Genomic DNA, 16496 nt, shown 5'->3' with positions numbered 1-16496 from the left:
ACAAACAAAAGCTTCATATTTTGCGCATACAATTGTTGTGTTTGCAAGTTTCTTCAATTGAATATTTTTTAATCTCGTTTCTTCGGAACAAAGAGCACATCTTCCTCTTCCTGTTTTTGGTTCTTTCACTTTGGTAACACTTTTCGTGACTGTGTGTCTCAAAACATTTTCTATTGCTGTGACAACGTGATTTTGGAGACCAATTGGATTCTTAGCTCTTTCCTGCACATTTTCTTTGGTAAGCTCCATGCCGAAGTGTTGGAGGGAAACTATACCGTTTGTTAGATTGTTTATGCCACTCTGGATTATTCATCACGTATATAGTATATGATTAGTATATGAGTGATACAAATGATATCCAACAACGAAAAAATCACAGATAATGGAGATCTTCAGTGTTCCGTTTGGTGGTATATTTTCTGGCCATTTGATCAATGGAGTCGACTCCGCCTTTGGTTGAGTTATAAAACAATATAATATCGGACTTATTTTTATCAGTTTCATCGCATTTTGTATCCATGTGCTGGGTCCAGAGCACGACTAGTACTTTATTTGGTTATTCTCGAACAATGTACGACACAAGTGTGACTGCTGGATTAGCAGAAGCAGGATCCGTAAATGCAAATATATTGGAGTGTAATACTCTGTCTTCAATGGACTTCAGTTCTTCTGGAACGTGCTTCGTATTGCACTGCATCGTTCCAAGTAGAGCAAGGTTATAGTCTCTGTACAATTCTTCCCCAAGATCTACAGATTTATAATACCTGTCGGTTCTTACATTGCGTCCTGTATTTACAATAGGAGCAACAAGTCGTTTCACTATTTCTTCAGAGTAGAAGGATTGGCCGGTCGATCCTTCTACTTTGAAGACATAAACATCCATATTGAGGATATAATGCTGTTCACAGTCTGCTAACAGTCTTATCAATATCCCATACGTTTTGGTCTTATCTTTCATGAACACCTTGAACGAGCATCTTCCCCTGAAAGACGAAAGCATTTCATCGACAACAGTGTTTTGGCCTGCTTTGTACTGATTGGTAAACGTTTCATTTGTAAGCTGGAATATTTCACATAAAGCAGCAAATTTGTCTGTAGCTCTTCTTTCAATCCTTGTACTTTTATAATCAAATCTGAGAACACTCAGAAGTGAAGTGAATCGATTTCGACTCATGCTTGCTATATTTTTTATGACGACCTACCATGTTCTTTCGACCATAAATGATGATAGTTCAGATTGTTGTCGTTATTTACACCCATCAAAATCAAAACTCCAATCAAAGCCAGGATTTCAGTCTCATTGGTTTCAGCAACATTTCTTCTTCACGCCTCTTCATTAGTGTATTTAACAATCAGTTCCAAATTGTCTTCCGTAAAAAGTTTAGAAAATGACTCTGTTACACTGCTTACTTTTCCTGATGGTCATAAGCCTGATTTTTCACGAATAATATCCTGTTGCGTTCTGCGTCTAGGACGGAGAGCTTCTTTAGTATACACTCAGCCACTTTTAGCAATGTATTCCATGCCCGATGAAGGGGAACTTCCCCCTTCATCGTTACTACAGTCATCACTATTATTCATTTCTTCGAATTCCTGATCATAATTACCCTTGTCTACATCGCTCAAGTGATCTTCACTTTCACTTAGAATTTCATCCACACTAGATACAGAGTCACTGTCGTCTGTGTTCATTACCAGTTCCCGCTCAATGTCACTATCAGAAACAAAATATGTCATATTTGCTTTCAGAAGAAAGCAAAATCATGTGCTGTTTACTTTATTCATACTTTCCACTGAAGGATCATGATTCTCAACTATTTGCCACAAATACATGGTACTGTGTCTAGTATGGAGGCATGCTTTTGAAGCTGCGATTGGCAGACCGCCATTGTTGAATGACACTTTGTATCAGCTGTGCCCGCAGCAACGCCTAGCGTCAGAGTTTCAAACTTTAACTTGATATAACTCCTTGTATATTATGGCGTCACGCTGCACTAAGGGTGGGTACTTTATGTCCACTTCGAAAACTTTTAAAAAGAAAGAGGTTAATTTTTAGAAATTAAAAACAATGAGTTCAGAAACTACAATTTACATTATTTTTTTACACAAAACCTGAGTTATGGCGAGATATTAAGGAAATGCCCATAAAAATAGTTATATAATAAAAGGGTGGACATTTTTAACCCCGTTGGTGCACGTAGGGTTATGGTGACTTACAGTGCAGTGATTTTTCTCTGTATTTACGGAAGTAGTATTTTTAGCGTCCCAACAGACACGATTGACCTAAGTTTTGGTATGTTTAATGCCTTTGCTATTCACTTGTACTCTAGGAATCTATTAATTACACCGATTTGTTGAAGTTCGAGATTCCCCTCCCAAAATAAGAAAATTTACTTAAGATTGTGACAGATCTTTGACTGCTAGGAGTAACAATGGTTTAAATTAACCAAAGGAATTAATTTGTCTCTCTCAACTCTGAGTTTTTCTTTGGACTGAGGAAAAATTAATAAATTTATATAAATTTGAACGAGAATTGTTAATACTTGAATTAAATCAGTTATTTTTTCTGATATACGAGAAATTAACATTAATAATTAGATTGTTTATCTACGAAGCTTACTAATCGCTATTACTTCGTCACTGGATGCAGTTTATATACGAAATATATCTTTATCGTCGAGAATTTTATTTTCTATACATTGTTGAATATCTTTGTAATAAAAACTCTAATTGAAATTGCTGTGTTGTTATTTATTGATTTATAAAATGTGTTTTCTCCATTGTTGGACTAATGTATATTTGCTCATAGGCTGAATTATTAATCAAACTGTTTCAAGGGCAAGAATAGGACTGTACCTGCTCCTGTAGTTCCTTTTGCGGTTGGATCAGGGTGATGTTGACAGGTCAACGTTACCTTGGGTCTTTAGTATCCTTGACATGTTGGCTTTTTAACATTTGCTCTCCTTTCAATAGCGGAAAGGAACGCTACACGAAGGATGAGAAGACTTCCGTCAAGCTCATCAAGTGAAAGTGACAGAAGCTACAATACTGCAATGTGTTTCCACTGATGACAAAGACAGCAACAATGACGCAATCTGCCCAATGTGTGGAAAGCTCTTTTCACAAGATAAGGTGGCAACAAAGTGGGTGAAGTGAATTAAGTGTTTTGTGTGGTGTCGCGAAGAGTGTTCTTCATTTCAATAAGGTAAAAAAAATATCTGAGATATCTGTTTGTATGAATAAATATGATTCTAAATCTCTATTATGAACGTGGCACCAAAATTAATATTACTTTAAACCGAACTTTGTCATATTTTATTTCTATTCTCAATACAAATAGTTTTCAGACTTTAGTTCGCTTATTAAACTCAAGCATCATTGTATGTGCTCGCATAATAAGACTTATAAAAAATTAAAAGATTTTTGTTTTACGAGTATTTCAATGGTTTTCACATCAGTATGCTTGTATATGTTAAGGAAACAGGGAGACGGTATTTGGACACTATTTAAATGTTGAAATTTTGCAGGTTTTTCATTTTTTAAGTAATAACTGAAGCAAATATATCTTTTCCACATTGAGTTTCACAGTTGTGAAAAAGAAATGTTTGTACTAACTATAGGTGATACAAAACCAGATTTTCTTCCAACTACCTTGCCAGGAAACCGAACTGCAGCAAGCTAAATATTCATTTTCTCAGAATTGCTTGATTCTGTTTTTTTTATTTTTTTAAAATTTTTTAATTTTTTTTTATTTTTTTTAGTGAGGTAACGGACAGGTTTCATGATGAAGTCCTTTTGTAGTCGATATATTTCTTTGAGACACTCGGAACTGATTATGCCCTTACTAGTTGTCATATCACGCTCCAAAATCTCAGAACTAACATTTTTAATAAGATGGCAATAATCAAAACTTAAGTTCATCTGCCGTTTCGGTTCATTTGGATGCATTACACACGGTCTTAATTCCCCATTACCCCAAGTTATTAAACATAGACACATTGGATCTATGATTATCAGTCACACGCTGAAGTACATATAAAGCACACTCTTCCACAGCTTTAATAACTTGCAGAAGCAACAGAGAAAGATCATTTCCTGAATTACAAAATAAAGCAGTTTATTTGGTAACACGGGATTTCGCCCAATATCTTCATCGTATACCTCCTCTGTTTCAACGAGCGCCAGAAATTTATGTTCTTTGTTGTAAAGCAGTCGCTCCTTTATTGCCATTTCGTCACATATCGGAGAAGCAACCTTTTCCATTGTATTCAAATTTGTAGATTCTGCTTTCACTCTTTGTATTATAAGAGAAGAAATGACAACATCACATTTCACTGTAACTATATACGAACCCATGTACTGCGAGAGGGTGCTTGAATTATTTCAGTCGTCGTGCATGCTCGTAGAGTTTAGGAGATGCGATTACCCAACAAATGCCGAATTTTGAGTTCGGACCAGAGAGGCCTTTTCTTTACGAAGTTACATGTTTGGTCTTGAATGTAAACTGATATTTGATTACCTTCTTTCACCGCATGCTTTATGTTTTACACCGACTTCAGTTCAGGGCAATAGCTTTGTGTTCTGTGGGCTTCCTGAAGTTCTTTCTTTAATCTTTGATCTTCCTTCTTGAGTTTGGAAATTTTCGTTTGGAATTTATGTGAAACACTTCGTTTTATAAATCAATTTCTAGAAATTACATGTTACAATTATGTAGGCTTATTATTTCCTTTATACGAATAACCATAACCTGTGATTGATAATAATAATTATTATAATTGAATCAGTGAGTAGAAACCTCTCCCGCGATACTCAGCTTGCTTTATTCAATGTTCTTTGTTCAATTTTAAATTTACTAAGTTCTTTACGTATACAGTTGGTGTTTAGTGTTCACTCGTGAAATGTCTAGTGAGCTTTTGTCCTAATTAAGTAAACTTTGGTGGATTTTTGTCCTACTCTTAATAAATTACGCTCCGCACAGTATATATTGCAATTCTGAATGTTTGCTTGGTCCAGAAGTCTGGTAAAATATGCTTTTTAAACATTTTTTATTTATTTACTTATATTTGTCTTGGGATTCTCGTATCTCCATTCGAAAGGAACGAATTTCTTAACTAATTATGTAATTAATTCTTAGAATGAAATAGGTTGTATTATGTAATTCGTGTATAAGTGCAGAACAGATAGTGATAATAATAATCTTAGTAGTACAAATATAGCTGTTACTGTTGGAATTAGCTACGTTCGTAACATTATTGCCAACTAGTTGTTACATCGTCCCAATTTCGTGTGGTGGTGGCGAATTTCAGAACTAAAGCAAGTGAATAAAAACGGCATAAGACCTAAACGGCAGAAGTCCTAAACGCCAGAGACTAAAAATCATATCACGGCACAAGTCCTAAAAATCATACCGTGGCACAAGTCCTAAACGGTAGAAGTCCTAAACTGCAGAAGTCCTAAAATTTAGGTGTAGTGCCTATATTTCTAGGACATCTGGATGTTACCCTTATTAATATTATTAATTTAGAAACTATGACTTGCGCTCTTCCCTACAAGATAGTATATATAGCCTCAGTACTGAAAAGGAACACTCAGGGACTGTTTTAAATAGAAACATTTAATTTGGTGCATAAGCATACGTTCAACATCCAATGTATTCCTGATTTAATGTTCAACAATGTATTCCGTGATTTAATGTGTAGTATTCCAACAATTGAATGCTACATAAAACGAAATATTTATTTAGAAAACATTGGTACTTCAAATCCTGAACATTATGAACCATTTTTGTTTTTTTTAAAATAGTAGAAAACTCACTTCAAAAATCATAGAAAAGTATTCAAAACGATGCTTTCAAAAGCATTCATGAAATCATTCCAGTTTCTCACAAGTTCTACCTCATAGCTAAATGGTAAACATCTTCATCCCCTACGCAGGAGACTAAGGGTTTGGTTCCCGGCAGGAGCAGTGTGGTTTGAATTCTACTTTAAAACTGAGCTCCATGTTTCTCAGCTTCGCTGCTAAAACGGGACGTTAAACTTGAAACAATCAAGTTTTCACCAAGATCTTTTTTTTTAAGTAACATTTAACGTACTCATTCATGGCTAAAAGAATATGTTGAAACAAAGTTGCATACATTGAGCCAGAAAACGTTGATTTCCGTCTCTTCTCTGACATCTTCCGAAAGTTTGTCCAGTGGGAAGTCTCCATTGGCAATCCACACATTGCATATTTTCAGGTTCAGCAGGGGAATAGTAAATTTGCTGGAGAAAGAAGTGAGGGAGTGATTTCCCTTTCTCTAGAGAGAGCGCTTTCTTCGGCTCCAGAACGGAAATACCAGCAAGAAATTCGTCAAAATAAGAAGCCCTTCATAATTGCTTAGCACAAGCAATCATAAGACTTCTGGCTCTCATGCGGAAATCCTCTAAAAGATATGCCTCATTATGGTGACGACATTTCTTTTAATTACATAAACTAGAGGTACATATTTCCCAAATTAATGAAATATCTTGACCTCCCTGGGTTCAGCTTATCGAGTGCGGTCCTAGTTGCGTATTCAGTGTTAAGTATGATGTAAGCAGTTCACTGAACGTCATTTCCGTTTTCTCCATTAATACTGTCACTACCACTTTCGATGATTGAAAGTGTACATTCATGGGGACAAATTTGGAAAGAACCTACTTGAGAAATAAATACAATCGCACAATAGGGTCGTCTGTGCGTTCGGACAACAATTTTTCTGAGAAATACAACCTCAGCGCTTCCAACTGTTCTAGAATCTTCAGTACAACATCCATCTTGTCTCAGAAGGCTTCAAGAGTTTATGAATTTCAACATCCGCAAATTTTTGGAATTGAATAAGACCATTTTGTCTTTTCGAGCTATGATTCATAAAATGATGTATGCTGCGAGCAAGATCATCACAACGCGTCAGCATGAACTTACAAGCTTTACTTGCACATAAAAGAAGGGAGTGACAAATGCAACGCGTAATTTTGATGCCTGGCCATTCCAGAGTCATACGACTCGATACTGAGTTCTGGCTACCCATCTACCCATCATAACATTCGCACTATCAGACCCAAATCTTACAATATTCGACTTTGATATTCTTTATTTCTCGAATGTTTTCATTATAATGGAAAACAACCGAGAGGCAGTAGCATCTTCTGAACACCCTATATTAATTTCCAAAAATATTTACTATATCCCAAAACCTGGTTACAATCCGGTCTTCATGATTGTTATAAAAATCGTACCACGACACAAATCGTTTTACATGTTGCAGTACCAGTAGACTTATGTGCTAAGATTGAAAATTCTCCTCTACAAAGCTTAACTTCTATTTCTTCTTTATGGCTAGCACCAATTACATCTGTAATTCGTACATTTTGTCTGTTTCATGTAAAGTCCTGTGGAATTTTCGAAGCCAGAAATGAAATTTTCAACATTTCCGTGAGAGCTTTACCCTCACAAAATGGAATGTTATAAGCAGCCATAAACCCAGATATTTTAATTATAGCTTCTTTGATACCAGCTTAGCGAAAAGTAGAAGCTCCTCTCTGTAAAAGAAAATTGCATGCAAATGGACTTTGGCTGAACACTTTTTAACATTGTTTCGTACTTTCATATGATTCCGTAATACAGAAATGTTTGCTCTCATCGAATCATTGCAAAACTTACAACGGCTTTGAGTATGTCTTTATCGGGAATCAACCAAAGTTTGAAGTCACTATCTTTCTCCCAAGCAGCTTTATATTTTTGTCTGCGATTACCTGCACGTTCACGTTTTGCTGCATCCCCCTGATTTACATCCCCAACTGTTACCACCGAATTCGTCACCACTCGAGTCCCTTTCTATTAACACAACAGAAACAATACTGTCCACTAGCCCTTACTGTTAGGAACTGAGATCAGTTTCTAAGGTGTGATGTAGTCCCACCCAAATATACTTGTTTTCTTTGAAAGACAGAGAGAAGGGGGAGAAGTGCAAGAGAAACTGCACACAAATACTGCCTTTTAAACTTAAATCAGTTTCCTTCTCAGCCGTTTCGCAGACATAGGCGGGAAGTTGTCCTTTTTCTTAGATGCCGACTATTTAGAGTCAAAATTTAGTCGGACAATCAATATTCCTCTGATCCCCTTCGAGAACAATGAAGGCTTTTTTTTTTAAAGTGCTCCCTCTAGTTGCACTCCTAACTCAGGTATTCATTGTTCCCTGCTTACGGCTCATCTTGTATTTTCTTCCTGATGCAGAAAGAAAAGAAGTTCCCTTTTATAAGGTAAGAAGTTTCATTATGTTATAAGAATATTATTTAATACTGGAACCCGAAAATTTATTCCTGATTTTGGTTTTGTTCATGGTGACCGCCGAGAATATTCGGTCTGCAGCGTCCGATGAATCTGGTAATGGTAGCACCCTCTTTACGAATTTTGATGATGTTGGGAAAGAAATTTCTACTGCTCCGTTTTTTATACACTTACTACCAAAATTCGTTCATATCTTTATCCTTGAATTCGATGTTCAAGTTCTGCAATCGACGCCACTCGAAATGAGTAATTTTAAATTCGTTATTTCCTATTAGGTATATTAGGAAAACAGACCACCAAAGGAATCACAAAACTATACTTTCGTACGTTTTGGGAGTCAAGCATCCCAAGAGACTGCAACGTATGGTTCCCAAATTCGACACGTTTCAACAATTGTCTGTAAGATTCAATGTAAAAACGCTGACATCTAATCTGAACTTCATGAATTCTTTTGACAGATTTTGATTGCTAATAAAAATCGCCTGCATCTGAGCACACAAATACATGTCTTCTATTTTCAAAATCTGTTTGCAGTTTACAGGATTAATTTGATCTAGAGATATGTTGTCTATGTAATTCCTATCTATGTAATATTTTAAAAATTTTTTGAGCGTTACCCCTACGTTTTCTAACAGTGTGTAGAGCCTTTACTTTCCGCTTTGGAATGCTAAACGTAATTCTGTCGCGTAGGGAATGAAAATGCTACAAAATAGAAATAAGCTTTCATGATTTATTCCGGTTTCGCCTACCCAGTAATATTACATTATTTCAATCTCATCTTTGATGTAGGCCAAAGGGGGTGTTCCCGTTTGGTCTAAATCTGTTTTACGTACACTAACTCAATGAAGGATATTTAGGACCTTAAACAGAGTCGTTTTGACGCGTGATTAGTGCCACACTAAGGAGTTCGACTAACATAAGTTTCCTGGAGTAGTCAGGCCTTAATACGACGCTAATCATACGTCAAAATGACTGCATAATGCTCTTAATGTCTGTGGGATCATCATCATTTTTTTCAAAGATTTATGAACAAGTTTACTTCTCAACGTCAGAAACAGCTCTGACGTGATTGACTGTGATCCTAGCCAAGTATATCCCGAGCAAATAGTAGTTCCAAAGGTCATTTCAAAAGTGCTCCTTTTAAAATGGCTTTGATTCAAAATGTTAAATTACTTTTTAGATATGGTTTTCAGTAGCTAAAAGCAATCATTGTAAAAAGATTCATTAAAATCCACTATTCAAAGTGAACAACAGCAGGAATACGTAGGGAGAGTGGGTTTACACTTGTTGCAAGGAATGACGATTCTTAGGATTTTTATAACACTCAAAATATAATTAACAAGAGACTTGTATGTATTACAGTATAGTTTTTATAATATGCTGTACTACGTCACCATTTATAATATGCTTACAAGTATCTTTAGACCAACAAATTTTAAGTTTCCAAATCTAAGCAATATGAAACTGTATCTACATACTGTATTAAGTCAATTTTCCCTGCTTCAAATATAGATTTTTATGGAATCGATAACTCGTCATGGAAACTATTATTAGGTACTCTAGAAACTAATAAACAATAGATATTTAAGCTTACAAAATACATGGATAAATGAAATACTAAACGATATTCATGATGTAAGTATGGTATCTGCCTCATCAAGCCAAGTTTCTACCATATAATAATGGAAAGCAGTCTTGTTTTGTACTTCAGAAGTTTCCTGCATGAGCACAGATATATTTTCACTGTGTTGAAAAGGAACCAGTGGCATAGCCTCAGCGTGATGAATTCCTGTCCTAATCACATATCTTCTCGATAGCTTGTGGATAATCACAGCTTCTGAACTTTCCTCCACACACACACACACACACACAATGTGCGTAAGGGTAAAAACTCATCGGAAAATGGTATTTGGTAAAGTTCGATGAATTGCTGCTATGAATGCCCACTCAGAGTCTACTTTTATTTTAATCGAAGCCATTCTCTGTTGCTTCTTCTTTAATTAAACGAAGCAGTCTGCAATCGTCTTCCTTCTTTTTGCTGGGAAGCAAGCAAAACAAGAGTGGTAAGACGTGCCCCAAGCACCTACTATGTAAAATATATAACTGCCTAAATGTCCCATGTATGAAAATTGCACCTGCGCATGCGGGTTTTCTTGTCTGTTGTCCTAAAACAAATATAGAGGACATATAATTAGGAGAAAAGTTAATAACGGAAAATATTAAAATAGTAGTTTATAAACAGTGATTTCATTTACATATAATTTTCTAAAGCTGATAATTCCTTAGAATTGCATATCAGGAACGAAGAAGCATTGACTGATCAAAGCAATACCTTGCTAAATAATTAAACCTTGTATGACAGTTTAAATTTCGTACCGAGATTTTCCTCAGATATACAGAGGAATGGACAATATGATATCTTACTATCCATAGGCCCTACCTCTCCGCCAATCACAATCCTCTAATTCTTTACTTTGTGAATTGACGACTTTAACAGTCCCTATCAATTTCAGCTAGAATAAAACCATAGTAAGTAATTTAAAATAAATAACGTAATAAGCCATTTGAAAAATAAATAAATAAATATTAACCTGTGTAAATAAGGAAAAACATAACTTCCCGAAAAATTGATATTGCATTACGTAATCTGGTTTACGTATGCATGCGTGATAACTACAGTATAAAATAAAATTTTCACATAATCTACCAATAAGCGATCTGATCCAACACCATAATCAATTAAAAGGAACTCTTCCATTCAAAGTCTCTCTCCATTGCTTTCCAAAGCAAGAGAATGAAAGGTCTGCAGAAGATGTGGCGGATGCTTACTTCAACAGTTGTATAATGAGTATCTAATCTCACCAAACGTCGATAAGGAAGCAACTACTTCTTGCTGTAATTCCTTGGTTGCTATAATTTCTCTGCAAATTAAATAAAGGAGAGCTTTTACATCTTGTAACTAGTGTGCTGTCAGAAGTACCAGAGATTTGAAGAAGTAAAGTTAATAATTTGACCCAGTCGCTGGGTACAGTAACAACAGATTCACCTCAGATCAGGGCGCAAAACTATCTTAACTCATGTATTTTAACTTATTTATATTTTGGTCTACTTTTGTTTGTGTTTCCCTTTTCCGTTTCATTTAGCAGCGCTTTCGTTTATTTGAACTTTCCTCGTTTTAGCTTGTTTTCCTTTTTATCTTGCAGTCCTGAACAGACGGAGACATATAGCCTATTTGCTGACGTCCCCATTAATCCCCCTTTAACATACTCATACTGATTACTCCTATCGCAAACTCGGTATATGAGTTTAGCATTTCAGTTGCCTATCTTCTCGTCGAGTATTATTATCTTCGGTGAGAGTAAGTCAAACTTTAAATAGGACCTGTTGCGGTTGATTTTATTGTGAAAACGAATTGTTTATTCTGTTACGTTCCGCACTATCTGCTTAACAATGCCTAAGCGTGTATGCAAGTTTGAGAAGGAGTATTCTAAGGACTGGAACTATATTAGAAAAGGACGTTATGACAATGAAGGCGGATGCACAGTTTGCAGCAGCGTTTCTAGTATTGTACACGATGATAGTTCAGACATACAACAAGAAATCAGTGAAACATAGGAACAGAGTTACTGCGCCAAGTTGCAATAAGTCTCTTAATAATTAGTTTATAAAACAAGAATCAAATGAAGAAATAAAAGTCAGAGCTGTTGAGCTGACTCAGGCCTACCATACGATAAAAAACATAAGTTTTCGGTCAAAATAATTGTAATAATAAATTAAACAGTCGTATGCTTTAGTGGCTTGTCAATCGCATAGAAGTTCAGTTCGGCCAGAACAAAGCAATCGGCCCTGATAACCGGTGTTTTAGTTCCATTTAGTTTGTCCTAAATAATACCTCCTTTTATGGCATTTCAACAGATGCGAGTAATCATAAAGCTGACAATATCTTTCATTTTATAATTCTGTTTTTTGACATTAACGAAGGGTAAAGTCAAAGATATTGAAAGTTGCTTCCTTGCTCTTTGGAACGTCAGACGAGATATCTAGTTTCTGCTTGAACAGTATTGATAAGATTAAATAAGAACAATTGCATTGCATTTTGTGGTCACAGTACAAACACTAATTATCGTGGTTTGAACAGACAGGGAAAATATAATGTGTTTCCAAAATTGAAAGCTAATTTACATGGAAATATTGAAGGTTTGGATTGTCCAGGTGTAGCTGCTGATAGATTAAGTTGATACAGAAAGTATTGTTGTCAAGCTATTCTCTTATGTCTTTGTATTCACGGTACAAACGCAGAGGCTTAAAGAATTTTGTGAAATTTTTTACATTGAATTTGACACTATTTTGTCATATTTCAAAACTCTCTGATTGTACTTTTGACTGTAGTAGAACGAATTTTAAAACTGTTTGATGCATTAAAGGTTTTCATTTTAAGCGAGAAGAAAGCTACAAAGATTTTGGTTACTTTTTTTTAGTAACCCTTTAAGTGAAGCATATCTATGGTTTATCCATAACCAGCTTAGTATTTTCCACCACGAAATTAAGAAAATTTAAGTAAGTGCAAGAAGGGAGGTCAATAATGTATTGGAACAAGAACGTAGCCAGGATTTCGTAATGGGGGGTCCGTGACATGAAACACTGTGGTTATCACATCAGGGGCTTGATCATTTTAAACTTTACCGGCAACGTATATTGGTTCGTTTTTCAAGAGTTTTGTAATGGAGGAGGGGGTTAGTCGTGATATGAAATACTGTTGCTATCACATCAGTGACTCGATAAATCTAAACTATTTTACTGGCAACATATATTGGTTCGTTAGGACAATAAAATGAGGATATGTTAATAAGTATTTTAGTACAAACTACGAAGAAATCTCGAGTAAATGTATATAAAAGTGTATCGAAAAACATTGTACAATATCTACGTTTCTTCCTCTGTTCATTCAAAAATAATCTTCCTTTCATTATGACTCAGCTATTGTAAAAGTCCACATCCGATAATGTCTTGTGAAATATTTTACAACATCTGCGTTCCTTTCTTTGTTGAATCAAATGTTAACAGAACATTCTTTCCACGTAAATTTTGTTTGTATTATTTCGTCAACTACTGTCTGTTCAAATGATAAATTAAAGGAGCAGTAGAAAACTGTTTCTGAAATTATATGTTAGATACTGTAGAGAAGCGATGATGAAAAGTTATGATAAAAAATGTCCATACTATTGCAAAATGACACTATGTTTTCGAAAGCTTAGCATTTCCCTGACTAATAGCAGAAATTCTGAGAATTCCGTTACCTTTGTAGAAATTTCAAATTCCCTGACTTTTCCAGTATATTTTGTTCATTCACCACCATATATTGCAAGTAATTCGCTAATGTGTTTCTCGTAAGGCTGGAGTGGAGAGGAAACAATGAGAAGAGCACATGCCGACAACGCTGTGCTCAAGTGTGCGTATCATTGGCTACTGCTTATTTAATTTGTCATTTGGAACAGAGTAAAACACATGTCAATTATTTTCTCATTCTGTCTCTTAACAGATATTTAGAAAAACAGCCTTGTTTTCCCTCTTCGTGTCGTTACATTTAACAACTTGTCAGGGGTAAAAGTCACAGGGTAGTGTGGAGACATCAGAGCCAAGCCAGTTAGACCTTCTTTCCCCATTCGGTTTCGTAGATAAGTCTTTATCCCTTTTACAGTTGAGTATGATCTCTCTGCTTCACATGTCGATACTGATAACGATGCCAGAACACAGTAAATAGCGAATGTTTGGGTAGAAATTCTTGTCATATGCACCCAAAGTCGTCATAATTCTATCCGGTAAAGCAGATTACTCAACGGAATTCCATTTTTGGCATCATAACATATATTCTGCTGGAATGACTGCCTGGGAAACTCTGTCTTCATAGTACACTTTTAGCTTTGTGATTGTTTCTACACATTACGACTTACAATGTTTTGGAAGTAGCATTTCAATGCTTGACAAAAACTCTACATTTTGGCTGAACCTCCGTTCCAAATGCACAATGAGACCATCAACACAGGGTAAGAATACTGATCTTCTGTAAAACTCTTCGGAGAATCATGAGGCTAGTTGTCCCTTTCAATCTGTTGCTTCGCTTGTCTTGGTACATCAATTCCGTCTTAAAGACTGCATCAGCAACACTTACAGCTTTTTGAAAGATCTTATGGGACTCACTTTCATTTTCACCAACAACCCGAAGACGTTTCAATGTGTCCAAAATGAATTTCACTGCACAAGTCAGTTCGTTATGTGGATTTTGGAGGAATAACGATATAAGCAAAGTAAAACTAAAAGGTATTCCCATACAAATGTTGACACAATGCAGTTTCTTTTTCCATTGCTATTAGAAGTGTTGATGCAGCAGTTGAAAATGACCTGTTCATTTGTGAAAGCTTTTCAAGGCTTGAAATTACAGCAGGAAGGTCTTCCACAAACGTATTGCCACAGTCCTGTCGTTCAGGGAACTTGTTTCACAAATACCAATTAGCCTGGACTTTTTTGGTTGTGGAAGTATATTCGACACATTAACCTTTAAAAGATTTCCAGCCTAAGTGTTATGCCTAAAGAACTGTACTCTCTCCTTTAAAATTCCTAGACTATTTGAAACCAAAGGGACGGCAACTGACAGAGAGAAGACTTAGGTTAAGCGATGACTCGATCAACGGACATACATTGCCTTTTGATAAAATTCCAGTGTTCTTTTCTGAACACCACTTTTGCACCCATCGTATCCCTGACCCACTAATTTGTCCAAGTTAATGATTAAAGAATGTCAGGTGCTCAGAATATCATAAGCCACATTTTGTGCTGATAAATCTGTTAGTGGAAAGAGTGTAAGAAAATCCTGTCTTAGTACAGGACAGTCTTAATCTGACACATAATGAAAATTGCTCCTGTCCAGATTCATCGTCTCCAATAATAATAATAAAAAAAAAACATTGTTGATTTTTTATTATATTTTCCTCAATCAGTAGCTCAAAAATTGGTATAATTTGGTTTTGAATATCTCGACTTACGTAAGTAGCATTTCTGGTCCCTCAGTTATTGTGTTTCACTTTTACCTACACATTCTAATGCAAAAGGAACGCAAAACTTGCAATATACCCTACCCTTTAGTTTTGAGTAAGAAAGCCAAGTTCATATCCTGAGCCAGCTGTGCTGAAATTTTAGGTTTTTCTTGTGGAATTTAGTTACAGCCAAACTGAAAGCAGGTTCTGGTATGAAGAATTTTTTTAACACGTTTGTCTGTTTTCAAACGTGACTCCTGTGTACATGATCAAAAAATATTCTCAGAAACTAAACCTATATCAACTTTTCACTAACATACAGACACAGTCTGCAGTTCGAAGTGCACAGATAATGAATTTCCTCAAGAACTAGTCTTGGTAGAGGGCACGTCCCCAAAAGACTAATGACGTTGTTCTAAGTTGGACTCAACTGGTGAGGGCGATTCGGGATCTGAAGACTAAAATGAAAAGTAAGGTAACACAGAGAAAAGAGCCTTGTTTCAAAGTAACAAAAAAGGGGGAATGTTTGTAAGCAAACACGTTTATTAAAATAGGGACCAAACAAAAGATTATTACTGACAGCCATATCAGTTTGTTTATTGTATGCAAACGTCGGACTTTATATGTATTTAACCAACTGCTGCTTGTTTACAGGTAACAAACATTTGCAAAGTAGAATCTGCGACAGTAATTAAGAACTATTTGTGCTATTGCTAGTGTTTGTTACATAATACAATTTGTTCTATTATAGAAGGAATTTACCACCTGACAAGTCATAAACATAGGTCATTCGCAAGCATACGTTGTTTCGTTGTAGGAAATACATCTCCTTCGAATCCAAACATCTTTGAAAACTTCCTAAACCTTTTAAAATATTTTCTCTTATGTTTTGTCTTCACCAGATAAGCACTCACAGAGAGTTCACCAAGTTCAGTCCTCGATATTTCCGAATGTCCACCTTCTACAAAATCAAAATACCTTATTATATAATAGAATGGAAGAGAGTTTTGTGGTGGACAAACACCGTTTGCGTGAGTTTTCTAGGTCCTCCAGTTCTTACTTCCTTCTTGCCATCTTTTTTATCCATTTCAATATCGCAGTTTCCCTTGGCCTCAGTGCATAATCGTTAGCCGTTGGAAAAGAGTGCTTCTAGCACTT

General features: G+C 35.7%; 1 protein-coding gene across 1 annotated transcript; it reads right to left on the bottom strand.

The window, feature by feature from the left end:
* Nucleotides 1-556: 556 nt before the first annotated feature.
* On the bottom strand, nucleotides 557-1174 carry LOC145689550 (uncharacterized). The gene has a single exon (XM_081763728.1). It carries the CDS (start codon nucleotides 1172-1174, stop codon nucleotides 557-559), a length of 618 nt encoding a protein of 205 aa, XP_081619854.1.
* Nucleotides 1175-16496: the final 15322 nt, after the last annotated feature.

The sequence above is a fragment of the Thermobia domestica genome, chromosome 7, assembly GCF_964235325.1.
Source record: "Thermobia domestica chromosome 7, izTheDome1.hap1.1, whole genome shotgun sequence".
Lineage (NCBI taxonomy): Eukaryota > Metazoa > Arthropoda > Insecta > Zygentoma > Lepismatidae > Thermobia > Thermobia domestica.
Note: the sequence above shows the minus strand (reverse complement) of the source record. Positions and strands in the feature narration are given on the sequence as shown.